General features: G+C 40.0%; 1 protein-coding gene across 1 annotated transcript in view; it reads right to left on the bottom strand.

Moving 5' to 3' along the window:
- The window catches only part of flt4 (fms related receptor tyrosine kinase 4), a 332,301-nt gene extending 319,935 nt beyond the window's left edge, over positions 1–12,366 (bottom strand). The window contains 1 exon segment of the mRNA XM_034181393.1: positions 12,054–12,366. Within this exon segment, the coding sequence (XP_034037284.1) occupies positions 12,054–12,156 (103 nt within the window). The 5' untranslated portion in view covers positions 12,157–12,366.
- Positions 12,367–20,126: the final 7,760 nt, after the last annotated feature.

Raw genomic sequence — 20,126 nt, forward strand, 5'->3', positions numbered from 1 at the left:
TGAAAGTCTCCACAGAATCTAACTGTTTTATTGATGCAAGGAGATCATTCCACAGAGCAGGGACACGATAAGAGAAAGCTCTATGACCCGCACGGGTCATGCATCTATATAGTCATGCATGTATATAGTCAGTGTATAAGTTTTCAGGTATGCCACTGAAAACTTTACTGTGCACAAAAGAAGCAGCACGTTCACCTTGTCCAGCAGCAGTATCGACCTCTCTGGGCTCAGAGATACCTTTTTGAGGGACATCCCTGCTTTTTTCCAATAACACACTGCAAAACCACACTCTGCACACATTACAAAAGCATAGCTCCAGAAGAATAGAGGGTAAAGGTACTGGACTGGCCTGATTGCAGTCTTGACCTGTCCCCAATAAAGAATGTGTGGAGGATTTTGAAAGGACAAATGCAACAACAATGACCCCATACTGTTGCACACAGTTCCTGTTTGCAGGAAGAATAGAACAAAATGTCACCTAAAGCACTTCATCACTTCGTATCCTGAATGCCACAACTTATTTTAAAGGTTGTGAGAAGGAATGTCTAAAGTGGCATTTACCACTTTAGGAACATTCTAAAGTGGTAAATGCTTCAGCATTCCTGCTTTTTTTGGAATATGTTGTAGGCCTGAAATACAGGAATATTAACATACCTATATCTTAACAGTTGAAATGAAGATGACCATAAAAAAAGAAATGAAATATCTTGGGGTTACACTGTCTACAATGAAATAAAAGTCAAAGTAAACGTAAGAATCACTTTTTTGGGTGGGAGGGAGGGATGTTTTTTCTTTTTCCACATAAATCCCAATTTTTTCTGGTTTGGGGCTATATTACTAAAATCAGAAGGTGCACCTCTGTTGAGGTACTAATGTCCTACCATTTTTAACTCCACCAAGAGAAAAAGGACGCTTTTTAAACTCGGGTCAGTAATTCTTTGTGTGACATACAGGCCTTTGTGATGTCATAAGACAGATTCTTGAACTATGAAGAAAGTGAAAAAAGGAAAAGAAAAGCATCAAAGAAAAGATTTTTAATCCAATTTGGATCTGCTTTACTGTTTAGCCAACTCTTCCCCAATCCAAGGAATATCTCCCCACAAAATGTTGTCAACATCCACATTGTACTTTTTGAACTGTTGTGTACACAGACAATTAACAGACATGGGCATAATGCACGACCTCCACCCTCATCTACTGGTTGATGGAGATCAAGAATGTACATTTCACATACTGACATGACTAACTTACTAACCAGATGAAGCCAAAGCAGACAAAACTGAGGTCACTGGACGGAGGTGTTGAGTAATGCTGATACTTTTGTAAGAACAATGACGGTCCAAGATTTAAGGGTCCTAGTGTTTCCTGTCTTACTGCATGGTTGTAAGACTTGGACACTAACCACTGATCCAAGACGATGACTGGATTCCAGCAGCTCTCTTGAAGATAACTGGGTACCACTGGAATGACTATCCATCAAATGAGCGGTTATTTACGGAGACTAAAATGAAGAGTATCACTTGCATTGTGAGAGAATGTCAGCTACAACATTTTGCCCGTGTGATTTTTTTTTTTTTCTTTTCTTCTGTGCACCATCCAGCACATACACCTCAGTGTTGAGGATCTCAGTGGCTGGTGAAGTCCAACTGGACAGATTCACCTCACTGGGGCAGATCGATGGCTACTTTTGAGAGGTGGGAAAGGACTGATTGTCTGCTTTGGGTGATGCCACCTAGGGACGAAGGCAGTTCCATGGTGTCTTGGTTTTGGTGACACAAGTGCAAACTCCCAAACTTTACTTGATTTAATTTGATCTGGCATTGATACACTCACTAACTTACTCATGCAATCCATTTAGATGGGACTCTAATTGCCTCTACTAGTGAAATTGGAGGAGGTTATGCTTTCGCCCCTGTTTGCTTGTTTGTTTGTTTGTAAACAGCATGAAGCCCACAATTTTTCATATATTGTTATGAAATATTTACTGAAGATTCATTTTCTGATAGGCAAGAACTGATTCATTCTTCAAGGTCATAGGTTAAAGAGTAAAGTCAGGAAAAATCTTGGAAAATTAAAAAATCCCTATCTGTAACATTGAACAAATTTTCAAAAATTCATAACTTTGTCAAAAAAGATAAAATTTCTTTCATATTTGAGAGCTTTATGTAGTATGTATCCTTTATCAATTTACAAAGTTTGATTCAGATTGGCTCCAGATTACAGATTTTGTGGCCATTTAAATTTAACATTGAAAACCCCATTTAATGCACATTTTATCTTATATCTTAATAAAACGTGCCCCAATCGCTCTCATATTTGAAAGTGAGTTGCAGACTGGCACTCACTATGGCCTGACAAAGTTTGATCTGGATTGTGGATTTTGTGGACATTTGAATTTAATATTCAAAAGCCCTTTGATGTACATTTTGCATTATATCTCAATCAAATGTGCCTCAATCACTCTCATTTGTGACATTGAGGTGCAAACTGGCACTCTCAATGAATCGACTAAGTTTGATCTGCATCCGATCCGTATTGCAGATTTAGCATATATTTGATTCTTCTTAACATTGAAAAGTCCTTTTGATCTATATTTTGTATTATATGTTAGTTTATGAAAAGCCACTTCTAACAAGACTTTGACCTTGAAAGTTTTTTCCAAGGTAAAAATAGGTGAAATTGGAAAATAGTGTTGGTGGAGGTTTGTGCTCTTCGAGTGCTGTGCTCCAGTTTGATTCATGAATACTGGACTATATACATGTTCTGTTAATTTTTTGTTGTACTTTTGATAGTCCCTTGTCAGAACGGCCAAAGCAGATGGGCACCACACTGTCTGGGCTGCTTGAGATTTGCTTGATGAGTTTTTCTTTACCATTGTTCTCACTGTGCTTGCTCATGTGGGCAAGGTCAAAACCTTACTCATGTCTTGTGCTTTGTGATAACTTATGATTTGGTGCAGTATAAATGATTTGAACTGAACTGAATTCATCCAACCAGTCAAAAATCTGCTTCAGAGCTGCTTGCTACATAGCAGCTCAGGGACTGTTTGATTTGTTTGTTTGTTTGATAGATAAGAGTATAGCACAGTATTTAATATGAGATTTCTGTCAGATACAGAATTGTAACCAGTACAGTGAAAGGTAAGGTGCAAGCCTTTCAGTGCAAATATAGCCCCTAGTAAACCACAGAAAAAGGTCTAAAGAAGTAAAAAATAAAGAAAAAATGTAACTGAATGAAAGAGGTATGTCCAGAGCACAATTTAAAAAAAAAATGTATAAGAATATAGTCACAAAAAAAGACACTGCATATAAAAAAAGAGAAAAGTATGTACACAACTGTGGATATTTTAGTGGCAGTGGATATTGCACAAAAACAAATACTGCACTCATGTCATTACTGAGGGAACTAAATTAAGGAAATGACATTTGACGTTATGTGTAATGGTATATCACTATGTACAAACAACACGTCTAAAAAATAAATCTGATCATGAAAATTTCAGTTTTATTTAAATGAACAAACATGTACAGTGAAGCTCTACAGCAGAATGCAGCACACTTTGTACTGTGTCTCTACCCTAATGTGGCACTCAGGTGTGTGTGTGTGTGTGTGTGTGTGTGTGTGTGTGTGTGTGTGTGTGTGTGTGTGTGTGTGTGTGTGTGTGTGTGTGTGTGTGTGTGTGTGTGTGTGTGTGTGTGTGTGTGTGTGTGTGTGTGTGTGTTTCTAATGTGAGGCAGGGGATGTATTGTACTTATTGGTTCTTTACGCCTCCAGCAAAGTTCTGACATATTGTGCTTCTAAGGTTTTCAGCACCACTGAATTCAAAACAGCAGAGCTGAACAAAAGATTTGCAAAGGCAACACAAGTGCAAACACAAGTGTGGCGTTTTGCCATGAATGCAAATGGATTCATTTAAAAATAATTAAAAAAAAAAAACACTATCAAGCCATGTGTACATTGCTTTGGACACTGTTAAATGTGAGATACAACAGAGGGACATGCGGTCCGCTGAAACAAGCGGGCCACAAAATGACCTCAGGTTCACTTTTCACCAAAGGCAGTTGATCGCAAATCACCCACTGCAAGCTGCTGGTTACTAAAGTAGAACACAGCAACTCCCTGAAAATGAATTTTGTGATGCCATTAGTCCTCATGCCTTGCTGAAAACAGACCCGCTGTTTATGTATCCCACCCAGCGCAGCTCAGAAGACATTTATGAAGCAGCGTGAGCCGTCCCTCCAGTTATGTTTCGGGTAGCCATATGGCAACTAGCCTTTACAAAACAATTCCCTGTTCTTTATCAACAGCTGTTCAGCAGCAATCAATGATGAAGACCTCAAATGTACATATTCATCCCGTGAGGAGGAGAAAAATGCAATCATACTCAGTAATACTCAGCACAGTTCTGCAGAGATTAAGAGATAGGATTAATGGAAATATCAATACGCTTATCTCATCTCTGCAGTGAAAACGTGCATTTAGTTTTACGGGGAAATTTTCAAGGAGAACAAGAGTAGATCAGATAAGCGGTTTCTCCCTGAAATTAATACATGACTCCTTCAGACAAGTTGGTTTGTGCTGGATGTGAGAAATTCTCTCACATTTCATTTGCAAAGCAAAAACCAGATTAGATCAAAAGTGTTGAAAACCACCCATGCAGACAGGATAGAATTCTCCCCAAGTACCACATACCATGTTTTTTTTTTTTTTTGGTCACTTTCACAAACATTTAATTGACTTAAGGTGGCAATGTTCACATTATCATATGAGCTCATTTCCTTTTTTTCTTTCTTTCATCAACATGCAGATCTGTATCAGATCCGCCGTGGCAACCCCAAGTCAAAAGGGATAGTCAAAATAAATTATTTATTATGTGCCTGTTGCTTTAAATGGAAAGGAACTGCTGCTGGCCAAACACCCAGACCAGCTCAGTCAGCAAGTCTCACAGCCCAAGAAGGAGTTCAGATGGGACCTACTATGATGTGTTACATTAAAAGCTCTTCTGGTATTTCTAGTAAAGTACACTCAACAAAAATATAAACGCAACACTTTTGGTTTTGCTCCCATTTTGTATGAGATGAACTCAAAGATCTAAAACTTTTTCCACATACACAATATCACCATTTCCCTCAAATATTGTTCACAAACTAGTCTAAATCTGTGATAGTGAGCACTTCTCCTTTGCTGAGATAATCCATCCCACCTCACAGGTGTGCCATATCAAGATGCTGATTAGACACCATGATTAGTGCACAGGTGTGCCTTAGACTGCCCACAATAAAAGGCCACTCTGAAAGGTGCAGTTTTATCACACAGCACAATGCCACAGATGTCGCAAGATTTGAGGGAGCGTGCAATTGGCATGCTGACAGCAGGAATGTCAACCAGAGCTGTTGCTCGTGTATTGAATGTTCATTTCTCTACCATAAGCCGTCTCCAAAGGCGTTTCAGAGAATTTGGCAGTACATCCAACCAGCCTCACAACCGCAGACCACGTATAACCACACCAGCCCAGGACCTCCACATCCAGCATGTTCACCTCCAAGATCATCTGAGACCAGCCACTCGGACAGCTGCTGAAACAATCGGTTTGCATAACCAAAGAATTTCTGCACAAACTGTCAGAAACCGTCTCAGGGAAGCTCATCTGCATGCTCGTCATCCTCATCAGGGTCTCGACCTGACTCCAGTTCGTCGTCGTAACTGACTTGAGTGGGCAAATGCTCACATTCGCTGGCGTTTGGCACATTGGAGAGGTGTTCTCTTCACGGATGAATCCCGGTTCACACTGTTCAGGGCAGATGGCAGACAGCGTGTGTGGCGTCATGTGGGTGAGCGGTTTTCTGATGTCAATGTTGTGGATCGAGTGGCCCATGGTGGCGGTGGGGTTATGGTATGGGCAGGCATCTGTTATGGACGAAGAACACAGGTGCATTTTATTGATGGCATTTTGAATGCTCAAAGATACTGTGACGAGATCCTGAGGCCCATTGTTGTGCCATACATCCAAGAACATCACCTCATGTTGCAGCAGGATAATGCACGGCCCCATGTTGCAAGGATCTGTACACAATTCTTGGAAGCTGAAAATGTCCCAGTTCTTGCATGGCCGGCATACTCACCGGACATGTCACCCATTGAGCATGTTTGGGATTCTCTGGACCGGCGTATACGACAGCGTGTACCAGTTCCTGCCAATATCCAGCAACTTCGCACAGCCATTGAAGAGGAGTGGACCAACATTCCACAGGCCACAATTGACAACCTGATCAACTCTATGCGAAGGAGATGTGTTGCACTGCATGAGGCAAATGGTGGTCACACCAGATACTGACTGGTATCCCCCCCAATAAAACAAAACTGCACCTTTCAGAGTGGCCTTTTATTGTGGACAGTCTAATGCACACCTGTGCACTAATCATGGTGTCTAATCAGCATCTTGATATGGCACACCTGTGAGGTGGGATGGATTATCTCAGCAAAGGAGAAGTGCTCACTATCACAGATTTAGACTAGTTTGTGAGCAATATTTGAGGGAAATGGTGATATCATGTATGTGGAAAAAGTTTTAGATCTTTGAGTTCATCTCATACAAAATGGGAGCAAAACCAAAAGTGCTGCGTTTATATTTTTGTTGAGTGTATGTACATAACTGAGATCTTACTTGTTTGATCAATTGCGAGGGATTTTTATTTATTTGTTTTAACATTATGTTTAAATTCTCTACAACAAAGTATGGGGTAACTCAGGGCTCAGTTGTAGGTCCACTGCCATTGTCTCTCTACGTAGCACTTCTCATCAAATTATATGTGGCCCAGGTATGAATTTTTACTGTTATTCTGATGATATGCAGATGCATATGCCTAATTTTGCTGGTAATATGTCATGTTACAAAACTGGAGGCTTGTCTGGCAGCAGTGAAACACTAGATGTCATTTAATGTTTTAATTTTGAATTTAGAGAACAGTGAGATTATGATGGCTGGACCTGTTAGAGAAAAAGAGATCTGGATGCATGTCCATGAATGGACATGCATGGACCCCAGAGAGTTAACTATCTCCAGGTGATTTTACAAATCAACAAAGTGGAAGAGTTAAAAATCTTGGGAGCCATCCACATGGCCACAGGTTTAGGTGCATCTGCAAAAGTTTTGTATCGTGTTGGCATTTTGTTCACACAGAACCAGCATTTTCAGAGTCCGAAACCACTACTTTTTGAAAACAGAGCACGCAAATCACACGCACACGTGTTGTGGGGGGAGCCAAAACTCTGGCACACCACATGTGCAACTTCACAGTCGTGGGGCTGGGGCACTTAGACAAATTTCACTGCCAGCAAGACAGTGATTGTCTGTTGACTGTTGTTGTGTTAATAGTGCGAATGGCCACACATTGTCTCAGTGCCAAACGAACAATGTTAGATGTTCGTGCGTGTCACCTGGAATTTGGCCGATAGGGATCGATGGGCTTGCACAACGCACACTCTGTCTTTCAGCCACTTGTGTGCGCAAATAGTTGTAGCAACAGGTGTATGAAGTAGCTACGATTTTACACATTTTGTACACAATTCCTGCTTCATGCACACTTTATGTGCAAATCAACCAAATTGGCACTGTGTGAAGGGGCCCTAAGATTAGACGATTCTGTCTTTGGCTGGTGCTGATTGTTCTGATCCATGCCTTTGTGTCTTTTAGAATGGTTTACTGCAATGTACTATTCTCTGGCTTACCTCATAACAGTATAAAAACTCATCAAAAGACTCAAAAATTGACTGCTCGAGTTTTGACCAGATCTAGAAAATTTGATTATGTCACTCTGATGCTGCCGTCCCTTCACTGATTTCCTGTTCACGCTAAAGTTGATCTCAAGGTTTTGCTGCTAACATACGTATGAAATACTGAATGGTTGAGATTTATCATGTGTTGCCAGGGTAAAGAAAAAGTAAGCAGGTGACAGAGCCATTCCCTATCATGCTCTAGTTTATGAAATAATCTGTCTATTGAAATTAGAAATGCCATATCTGCTGAAATCAGAGAGCCACTTTCTGTTTAAATGTTTAAGTCTTGACTTAAAACTCATCTTTTTGTACCAGTTATAATTAACACATAGCTTTAGTTTATTTCATTCACTGTGATAATTTTTGACTGAGTTGTTGATTTTTGTCTTGTTCCTGCCTGTGGCTGTTTATTTTGATTTATACAATGTTTTATTGTTCAGTTTTTTGTTCAATGTCATGTATGACAAAGCATTTTGGAAATAAATAAAATTATGATTATTAATTATTATTTGTGGTATTTTTATTCTTATTAAATGAACTGTTTGAGGACTAAATTTTGCTTATAGCAGGGTACTTTTGCATGCATACTCATAGAAATGTGGGACTTTGTAGAGGTATAACATGAACCCCCAGCAATATTGATACGTGAAAGGGATATACAAAACGATTTTGCATAATACGATCCCATTAACCCCTTCAAGCCATCATCTTACCCCTCAACATTAAAAGGTTTATGTTGTGTAAAATTATTTTCCTTTTACCCTCAAATAAGGTGGAGTTCCATTATTTGTCTGTGCAAGCGCCAGACACAGAAATGAGTTGTTTTGCAGGAACGTGAAAGAGATGTTATTTCTTTAATAGGATGCATCACCTCAGTATCTGCAGGGTACTTTGGCTACAACATGTCATAACTGTTTTACTATTGATCTAAAAACAGATGACAAATAAAATGATAAACCAACATAAAGTGTTTTCGGAAAGATGTTGAGCCACTGCATGCAGCCAGAACAGCTTCAATGCACCTTGCCACTGATTCGACAAGGACTGGAACACCGTGATTCCCTGACTCTCTGTTTTGGTGAGAATGGTGGGGTGTGATATCTGACATGTCAATAAAAATCTCTCACGGTGTTCAGTTTGGTTGATATCTGGTGTCTGTGAAGACCATAACATATAACAAACATCATTTTCATGCTCATCAACCATTTGGTGATACCTGCAGCCCTGTGGGTGAACGTATTATTCATTGTGTTTCTCCACCCATTTATTCTAATTTTACATTTAAGTTGGGTCTGGAAGCATGCGTTGGAGCTGTGCCCCATCGCAGACACCACACCACTCCTTTGGGTCCCAGATGCCAAACATGCATGCCGAAAACTGGTCTATCCCCACCTCCTGAAAATATAACCCCTGGCAAAAATTATGGAATCACCGGCCTCGGAGGATGTTCATTCAGTTGTTTAATTTTGTAGAAAAAAAGCAGATCACAAACATGACACAAAACTAAAGTCATTTCAAATGGCAACTTTCTGGCTTTAAGAAACAGTATAAGAAATCAGGAAAAAAAATTGTGGCAGTCAGTAACGGTTACGTTTTTAGACCAACCAGAGGGAAAAAAATATGGACTCACTCAATTCTGAAGAATAAATTATGGAATCATGAAAAACAAAAGAACACTCCAACACATCACTAGTATTTTGTTGCACCACCTCTGGCTTTTATAACAGCTTGCAGTCTCTGAGACATGGACTTAATGAGTGACAAACAGTACTCTTCATCAATCTGGCTCCAACTTTCTCTGATTGCTGTTGCCAGATCAGCTTTGCAGGTTGGAGCCTTGTCATGGACCATTTTCTTCAACTTCCACCAAAGATTTTCAATTGGATTAAGATCTGGACTATTTGCAGGCCATGACAATGACCCTATGTGTGTTTTTGCAAGGAATGTTTTCACAGTTTTCGCTCTATGGCAAGATACATTATCATCTTGAAAAATGAATTCATCATCCCCAAACATCCTTTCAATTGATGGGATAAGAAAAGTGTCGAAAATATCAACGTAAACTTGTGTATTTATTGATGATGTAATGACAGCCATCTCCCCAGTGCCTTTACCTGACATGCAGCCCCATATCATCAATGACTGTGGAAATTTACATGTTCTCTTCAGGCAGTCATCTTTATAAATCTCATTGGAATGGCACCAAACAAAAGTTCCAGCATCATCACCTTGCCCAATGCAGATTCAAGATTCATCACTGAATATGACTTTCATCCAGTCATCCACAGTCCACGATTGCTTTTCCTTAGCCCATTGTAACCTTGTTTTTTCTGTTTAGGTCTTAATGATGGCTTTCGTTTAGCTTTTCTGTATGTAAATCCCATTTCCTTTAGGCGGTTTCTTACAGTTTGGTCACAGACGTTGACTCCAGTTTCCTCCAGTTTCCTCCCATTCGTTCCTCATTTGTTTTGTTGTGCATTTTCAATTTTTGAGACATATTGCTTCAAGTTTTCTGTCTTGACGCTTTGATGTCTTCCTTGGTCTACCAGTATGTTTGCCTTTCACAACCTTCCCATGTTGTTTGTATTTGGTTCAGTTTAGACACAGCTGACTGTGAACAACCAACATCTTTTGCAACATTGCGTGATGATTTACCCTCTTTTAATAGTTTGATAATCCTCTCCTTTGTTTCAGGTGACATCTCTCATGTTGGAGCCATGATTCATGTCAGTCCACTTGGTGCAACAGCTCTCCAAGGTGTGATCACTCCTTTTTAGATGCAGACTAATGAGCAGATCTGATTTGATGCAGGTGTTAGTTTTGGGGATGAAAATTTACAGGGTGATTCCATAATTTATTCCTCAGAATTGAGTGAGTCCATATTTTTTTTCCCTCTGCTTGCTTTTTTCCCTGATTTCTTATAGTGTTTCTTAAAGCCAGAAAGTTGCCATTTGAAATGACTTTAGTTTTGTGTCATGTCTGTGATCTGCTTTTTTTCTACAAAATTAAACAACTGAATGAACATTCTCCGAGGCCGGTGATTCCATACTTATTGCCAGGGGTTGTAGCCATCTAGCTGCTGCCGCCAGATGAAACAGAGACATTCCCTTGTCATGTGAAGTTGCAGGGATCCTCAACACTGAGGCACCTGCGTGCTGGATCTTACCCAGAGAAAATGCAGTACATGGCCAAAATGTTGTACCATGTAGTGCACCTCAACCGAGTCCTATAACCGTTCATCTGGCACAAAGTCATTCTAGTGGTACCCAAGGATCCTGAGATGTGACCTAACAGCAAACACATCTAGTTGTCACCTTCAGTCACTGGTGAGCATCCAAGTGTCATAATCACACATTAAGACAGAAAGCAGGATCCTAATGTGTTGGACCCTCATGCAAAGATATCAGCATCACCAAACACCTCTGTCCAGTGACCTCATGACTCCATAAGATCTTCCCAGGCATCTCTCAGTCTCACAGACTGAGAATACATGTGCCAAGATAAGTGAATGTCTCTACAAGTTTGATGCTTTCACAGCATACAAACACACTTTTGATGATCTAGTCCAGGACCTCAGTAAAACTCTGGATCTTGGTCTCCACCCAGGACAATCAAATCCCTTGGTTTTTGGGTTCCTTTATCTTGGAACCTGATTAGGAAACTAAAGCTAAGAAACCTGGTATCCTTTGGTTTATTTTGGGGTGAGCAATGGGTCCATTTGTGGCCTACGCTCTGTTGGGCTCATAGTCCACCTCCTCTTTCCTAACCTAACCAAGTCTTCAACCAGGACAATCATAAATCCCTTTGTTACCTGGCTGCAAAATTATTGAAAAGGTGTAGCCTATGATGTCTGATCCCTTTCATCAATAGGTCGATGTGGGGCAGTTTTTTGTTGTTTTTTGTCTTTACAACATATGCAACTCCACAGACCCCCACTTGGTACTGCTGCAGAGGAACAGTGTGAAATGAAACCTAATTTTCCTCCTGATGTTACCACCAATTAACAACAACATCTTTATCAAACCCAACAACAACATGCTTCCCCCTCGTGCATGTCTGCATGGTCACTTCCAAATCCTGCTGGGTTCCTTTTGAATTTAGCAGCAGAATATTTGTGTTTTTACTGACATGGGTTGCATGACTTTACTGATGCCATTCCAAACAAATACTAAAGCAGAATTTCAGTAATGTGGACAAAATATCACAGCCTGAAAAGTTAGAAATCAATCAGTGATTTGCAGAAAGTTTCCCAGAGTTGTGCGCTGCAAACTTCTCACCTGAGGCAAAAGCGATTCCAATCCATATCCGACAAAAAAACAAGTCTGTCCTCATGTCCAGATTCCCCGGTCCACCAGCGCACGGAGCTGAGCGTGTGTTCATCAGACTTCTTTGGTTCGGATGGCGGTGCACAGTGGAGAGAAGGTGCGCGCACCGGGCGGGTGAGGGTCCGTGGATGGAAAAGTCAGGTGAACCTCGGCCAATGGGAGCGCGCTCTTTGCGCACGGGACACACACACACGCACACAAGAAAAGGGATTTTTGTTTCTTCCGTCAAAAGGATGCATAAGGCACAGAATGGGATTTAAAGCGATTTCCCTTTCCTTTGCTTGTGACCGGAGCGCATGCACGCCCACCCGTCCAGTTCAGAAAGTAAGCGTGAGGCTGGTAGGTGGGTGAGGGAGGGGAAGGCGGGGTCCCCTGTCATCCGTGACAAATTGACTTCCTTCAAGATCTATTAGTGCAGCGGATAAGAGAATATTTAGAAGGGAATCCTGCAAATGGTGATAAAAGCATCAAATTCGGCAGAAATACTCCTCAGACACTCCTTTAGAAAAAAACGATTGGCTACTTGAATTTTCAATCGGTGGTCAGGTAGGGGTCAATTGAAGAATTACACAGAGGTCAAAATTCAAAGATGCTCGCAATCATATTGAAATTATTTGCCTGATCATAAAGATTCCAAAAAGGTATAGTTTGGACTATCTGTGACTGAATTCTATGGAGTTACTGCAGCAAGAATGGTGACAAAGGTCAGTGTCATTTTGTACAGGGGTCAAAAGTTAAAGTTGCTCCAATTTTGGTAAAATAAAGTGATGCAAATTACTAGTTGAGTTAACATGGTTTTAAAAAGGAATAGTTTGGACCATGTATCATCCTTACTTATCATGTTACGGGGTAACATATGTCACATGTCATAGAATCTAATAGACGTAGACCATGTTTGACCTTTACTTTGGAGACCAAGCATTCAACACTGTCAACACTATTCCATTTATTAATCCTATTAGCTCAACCAATAATTTGAATCACTTTTTACCAAAATTGGAGCAACTTTAACTTTTGACCCCTGTACAAAATGACACTGACCTTTGTCACCATTCTTGCTGTTTTTATCACGTAACTCTGAAATTCAGTCACAGATAGACCAAACTATACCTTTTTGGAATCTTTATGATCAGGCAAATAATGTGGAATATTTTTCAATATGATTAGAGCATATTTTAATTCTGACCTCTGTGTAATTATTCAATTGACCCCTACCTGACCACCAATTGAAAAGTCAAGTGGCCAATCGTTTTTTCAAAAGAGGAGTGTCTAAGGAGTATTTCTGCAGAATTTGATGCTTTTATCACCATTTGCATGATTGTTTCACTTATCTGCTGCACTGTATTGGCTGTTTAGATTACTCAATCAATATATAAATATACCTGTTCTGTCAGAAAATATCAAGGGAAATGCCCTTTAGAAATTTTGAAAATCCAAAAGTAACTTTTTTGAGTTTTGTCTGATTGAGTTTAATTTACAAACTGAGCAGAGAGCATAAAACTGAACAATCCTAGAATTTTGCATTATGACTGGCATGATTAAATTTTTACATCATCATAAAACCATAAGAACAAATCTGAATACTTCTCATCCAGTTATGCAGAAAAAATGTTTGTTATGGGACATGGATTAGATCTGACGTTCCTTCAATATCGCTCATTTAGGGGTATTAATTGTTATTATTATTATTATTATTATTATTATTATTATTATTATTATTATATTTTAAAGGAATTAATCAAAATGGGGTGGGGGGGGGTCTAGTCTTGTTATAGATCCCTGTGATTTGCAGGACATTCGATCATAGGTGGAAAACCCTGGCTTCCAAAAGTAAAAGTCCTAGTCCTATCTGAATGAATGAATGAATTTATTTATTCGGCACGCACCGATCCAAAAACAACAAGAAACTTAACAAAGAAAGAAAAAATAAGCAACAACGCACCATGCACCTGAAAGGTTGTAGGCAGAAGCAAAAGCTTGTAAATGCCCACCCCTTTAACCAAAAAATAAAAATTAGATTTATGTATATGTATATAAAATAATACATATACCTATGACAACTAATACAAAGTATAAATTAATCCCAGAACTAAACTTTCAAAACCACAAACATGCAAACAGCAGTGCACCAAAAACAAAACAAAATCAATAAACCTAATTCATCATGCTATAACAAGTAATCAAATAATTTTTGTAGAGCCTTTTAAAGTCAACGAAATTATAGAGTGATTTTATGTTATCTGGACAATTATTCCAAATATTAACACCTTTAACAGAAACACAGTGACTTTTTACCATAGTTCGAATGCTTGACTTCTGATATAACAATGTCCCTCGTAAATTATCCCTCATTTTAAACAGTTCCTGGACATCTTGTGGTAAAATTTTGTGTTTTACTTTAAGCCTAATTTGTATTATGATATAATCAATCAAACCCCAAACTTTTAAAACATGCAAACAGACAAACATTGGATTTGTTGGCTCATGATATAGTTTCTTACTAATAATTCTTATAGCTTTCTTTTGAAGTAAAAATATAGGATTTGTATTAGTTTTGTAGGTGGTTCCCCAAACTTCAATACAGTAGGTCATGTATGGAACAAGTAATGAATGATATAAGGTAACTAATGAGTGTTGTGGGGAGGAAGTATTGTGCTTTATACAAAATGGAAATAATCTTTGACATTTTAGATTTAACATAATTTATGTGTTTTCCAGCTAAGATTATTGTCAATAAAGACCCCAAGAAATTTAGTTTCATTCACAAGTTCAATTTTAACATTGTGTACTAGTAAATTTCTACATGATACACTTTGTTTTACCAAAGTGAAGTGACAATTTGTTTGAATCAAACCATTCTTTAAACTTGTCCAGAACATGTCCCAAATGATCCCACTACAACACACAGTTGTGTCATCTGCAAATAAAACACAACTTACAAATTTAGAAACTAAACATATATCATTAATATATAAAAGAAACAACAATCTGTGCACCTAAAACAGGTTATTTCATTGATTAGCTCATCTAGTTACCTGAAGAGATTAACTCAGATGATTTTGGAAGGATGGAACAAATATGTACTTTTACTTTCTGAAACCATGGTTTTCCAGTAGAGTCAGTGAGTAAATGAGTGTATGTGAGTGAGTGGGTGCACAAAATTTCCATAAGCAAATCTACTGAACAGTCAGCTCTGAAAATTTTACCTCCTATTTTGGCCATTTTGGCAGTTTTTTTTTTTTTTTTTTCTTTGACAAGTATAATCAAATACAATAAAGACAAACAGGCATAAAAACTGTAAAGTCTTGTTGCTAACTGTGGGCTTCTGGTGGCCACTAAGAATCCTCATTTTCATGCTGACAGCTTCTTTTTCCTGATCAGACTGATCATTCAACAAGGTTGGTGATCTCCAAAAAATATAGAGAAATTCATAAAAATGCTGAAAATAAAAAAAGGGTTGGTTTAAAAAAAATTGGTTAAATGATCTAGATTATAGAATGTGCATCCTGATCTTGCTCAGCACCAGGGGTTCATTGCACTGAAAAAGAACCAACTTCAAAAGTGTTACAATTGGTAAAACATGAATGAATTAAGTTGTTTGAACTTAAGCTTGTAAGTTAGAGTTGATCTAGAGTTGCTCTAACTTACAGACTTAAGTTCAACAACTTACTTCATTCAGGTTTTACCAATTGTAATGCTTTTTAAGTTGGTTCAGCTATTCTCTTTTTGCAGTGTTGTTCTTCCTCCTGATAAAATTGATAATGTTAGAAATTGAACCCAGAGAATGATTGGCATTATTACTTCAGGTGTACGTCATACTGTTATGTAGATTTAAGTATCTTTACATTGCATTATAGATTCAGTTAGTTTTCATTTTGCTTCATATTCTATTTTTTACATTGTTAGTTTTTTTTTTCAGGTAGTGTTACATTCAGGTAGCTTTGTAGTTAGCTTTATATTCATGAGGTAATAGTACCCATTGGCAGGGCTGAGGACAATTCGGCATTTGACCCTAATGATATTGGCCTTCACCCAAATGACTGACCTCCAGCTGATCTTGCCAAGGTAGTGCTGGAATCCAGCGAAGTATATGCCACATTTGGCCCAAATCGTGTTGAAAATCAAATTCCCGGATGTTTGCCAAAATCAATTCTTTAAGGGCAATTTTCAGGTTGACTATCATTAACATATCCAAGTTTGGTAGAAATCAGCAATACGGCCTGGGAAGAGGTGGCCAACAAATAGAATGGCCAACATGGCCTTGGCAAACTTGACTTTACTGGGTAATTTCAGAAGCCAACTCCATATATGTGCCACGTTTGGCGCAAATTGGAATTAAAATTTAAAATTTTGACCTTTGATCCAATTACACTGACTCCAGTGATTGAGTTTCTGTGTAGGCTCTCAGTTGTCCAGGTGGTTTCCATAGTAGAGAAGCTTGAATCTTCGACTGGACTGGGTTGCTTGACGTGAGGACGTTTCGCTTCAAATCACAGAAGCTTCCTCAGCTAAAATTCTTGCTCTGGTAGTCTGACTTCTGTCTTGACTCTTGTAGAGAAGAATAAACCAGAAGCCAACAAAAGCTGGAGTTTTTAACCTAACCAGACCCCTCCTACCGAGAGGCCGACTGCTATAGGCTAGTGACTAAACAATAGCTCTAATTAGCACCTATTGTGCTCTAGTTAGCACTCTCCTAATGATGGGATGGAAGCCTCCCCTGATGGCTCCCTTGACGAATCTCCTGATGACGTGAATGACTCATTACCATGAACAAAAGACTGAAACTGCTTTAACCTGAGTACCCCAATTGTAAACAGGGGACAAAGCGTGTCTGAGACCCTCCCCCCGGTTAAGGCTGGGTTTCAACTGTTTTACAAAGAATGCTTCCTTGACACCTCTCTCAAACCATTTCTTCTCTCTGGCTAAGATTTTAACTTCCTTGTCCTCAAACGTGTGGTTAGTGTCTTTCAGGTGGAGATGAACTGCAGACTGAGGTCTACTGGCGACCTCTCTGCGGTGCTGGTATAGCCTCTTGTTTAAAGGTTGCTTAGTCTCACCTATGTAGTGTTCATTACAGTTTTCCTGACATCTGATATAATACACTACATTGCTCTGTTTGTAACTAGGGATCCTGTCCTTAGGGTGAACTAATTTCTGTCTCAAGGTGTTAACCGGTTTAAAGTAAACTGGGATTTTGTGCTGTCTGAAGATCCTCTGTAGTTTTTCCCCTACTCCTGCTAAATAAAGCAGAGACACTCCTCTTCTTCTTGTCTCCGTCTCCTGTCTATCTGGTCTCTTTGTTTTCTGGGACTTCTGCACTTTGTCCAGGGACCATTGTGGGTACCCACATACTGTGAGGGCTTTCCGTACAAGTTGTTGTTCTTTAGCCCTTCCCTCTGCAGTTGTGGGCACCTGTAGGGCTCTGTGTTGAAGAGTCCTGATCACCCCGAGCTTGTGTTCAAGGGGGTGGTTTGAGCCAAAGAACAGATATTGGTCAGTGTGAGTGGGTTTTCTGTAAACCTCTGTCTGGAGCTGCCTGTTCTCTCCAATTGTAACATCACAGTCCAAGAAGGCTAAATGGTTGTTTCTGGCATCCTCACGTGTGAACTTGATATTGGAATCCACCGAATTGATGTGTTCTGTAAAGTCCTCGACCTCCTGTTGCTTGATTTTAACCCATGTGTCATCGACATATCTGAACCAGTGACGGGGAGAGATGCCCGTGAAAGACGTCAAGGCTGTCTTCTCCACTCGCTCCATGTACAGATTGGCCACAATGGGGGATACCGGAGACCCCATCGCACAACCATGGATCTGCCTGTAGTAATTCCCCCTAAACAGGAAATACGTGGTGTTAAGACAGATCTCCAAGAGTTGGCAGATGTGGTCTGGTGTGAGTTTGGTCCTTTCAGGTAGAGACACATCCTCCAGCAGTCTCTGCCTCACAGCTGAGATGGCCTCAGCGGTGGGGATGCAGGTGAACAATGAAGTCACATCAAATGACACCATAGTTTCATCTGCCTCCAGCTGCAGGTCCTTGATCTTGTTCACAAAATCTTGTGTGTTCTCCACATGGTGGTTTGAGTTACCCACTAGAGGAGCCAAAATCCACTTGAGGTGCTTGGCCAAATTGTATGTGATGGAATCTGTGCTACATACAATAGGCCTGAGTGGCACGTCCTGTTTGTGGATTTTGGGCAGTCCATAGATGCATGGAGTGGTGTCCCCCAGGTACAATCTGTAGTATGTCTGCCTGTCGATGAGTCCCTCTTTCTCCAGGTTTTGGAGGTAGCTAATGATTTTCTTCTTATAGCCACTCGTGGGGTCTCTATTCAGACGTTCGTATGTACTGGAGTCACTGAGCAAGTTGTTGATCTTGGCCTCGTAGTCCGATGTGTTCAGGACCACTGTGCATCTGCCTTTATCCACTGGTAGGATAAGGATGCTTTGGTCCTTCTGCAGTGCTGCCAAAGCTTTCTGTTCTTCTCCTGTGATGTTGGACGGAGGAGGCTTAGCACTGTTAAGCACTGCTGTGACTCTTAGTCGGAGGTCCCCAGCTTCTGACTCTGACAAACTGTTACGTTTAATGGCTGACTCTACTGCAGTGATGTAATCTACTGTCGGTATATGTTTAGGGGTCACTGAGAAATTTAGTCCTTTAGCGAGCACATCCTTTTCTGTCTGTGTAAGAACCCTGTCGGACAGATTCTTTACCCAATTTTCCCTGTTGTCACTAATTTGTCTGGGTGTATCTTTAAAACTACTCCCCCTGAAAGTACGCCTTTTCTGCACTAAAAGGTTGTGAAACTTCCTGATTTGCCGTTCCTTACTTTTTAAATGCTCAGCCATTTGAATTTGAATTATGAACTTTGTGATCTTATTATGGGCCTCTTCCCCCACTAAGGTTTCTAACCTTTTGTAAAGACTATCAAGATTATTTTGGAGGTCTAATATTTTAAAATGAAGCCTTCTAAATTCTAAAGGACAGGATCCCTAGTTACAAACAGAGCAATGTAGTGTATTATATCAGATGTCAGGAAAACTGTAATGAACACTACATAGGTGAGACTAAGCAACCTTTAAACAAGAGGCTATACCAGCACCGCAGAGAGGTCGCCAGTGGACCTCAGTCTGCAGTTCATCTCCACCTGAAATACACTAACCACACATTTGAGGACAAGGAAGTTAAAATCTTAGCCAGAGAGAAGAAACGGTTTGAGAGAGGTGTCAAGGAAGCATTCGTTGTAAAACAGTTGAAACCCAGCCTTAACCGGGGGCAGGTCTCAGACACGCTTTGTCCCCTGTTTACAATGGGGTACTCAGGTCAAAGCAGTTTCAGTCTTTTGTTCATGGTAATGAGTCATTCACGTCATCAGGAGAGTCGTCAAGGGAGCCATCAGGGGAGGCTTCCATCCCATCATTAGGAGAGTGCTAACTAGAGCACAATAGGTGCTAATTAGAGCTATTGTTTAGTCACTAGCCTATAGCAGTCGGCCTCTCGGTAGGAGGGGTCTGGTTAGGTTAAAAACTCCAGCTTTTGTTGGCTTCTGGTTTATTCTTCTCTACAAGAGTCAAGACAGAAGTCAGACTACCAGAGCAGGAATTTTAGCTGAGGAAGCTTCTGTGATTTGAAGCGAAACGTCCTCACGTCAAGCAACCCAGTCCAGTCGAAGATTCAAGCTTCTCTACTTTTCAGTGATTGAGCTTAATTGGCAAATTTGACCTCACCTGAGCAATTTCAGAACTCACCTACATACATGTGCCATATTTGTTGGATACTAGAATGAGAAAAAAAAAATCAAAATTTTGATCTTTGACCCCAGTGACCTTGACCTTTTCCAAAACAAACATTTTAAAGGCCATTCCATGCTCAACCTTCATCCACATACCAAGTTTGGTGGAACTCAGGCCAAGGAGGGAGGAGCAAGGGAACAGAGACAAGCGTTGCTCAAAGATGATTATGATGTAGCACCGTGAAGCAGTGATTAGCACTCTTGTCTCACAGCAAGAGGGTCATGGGTTTGG

The sequence above is a fragment of the Thalassophryne amazonica genome, chromosome 11 (assembly GCF_902500255.1).
Source record: "Thalassophryne amazonica chromosome 11, fThaAma1.1, whole genome shotgun sequence".
Taxonomy (NCBI): domain Eukaryota; kingdom Metazoa; phylum Chordata; class Actinopteri; order Batrachoidiformes; family Batrachoididae; genus Thalassophryne; species Thalassophryne amazonica.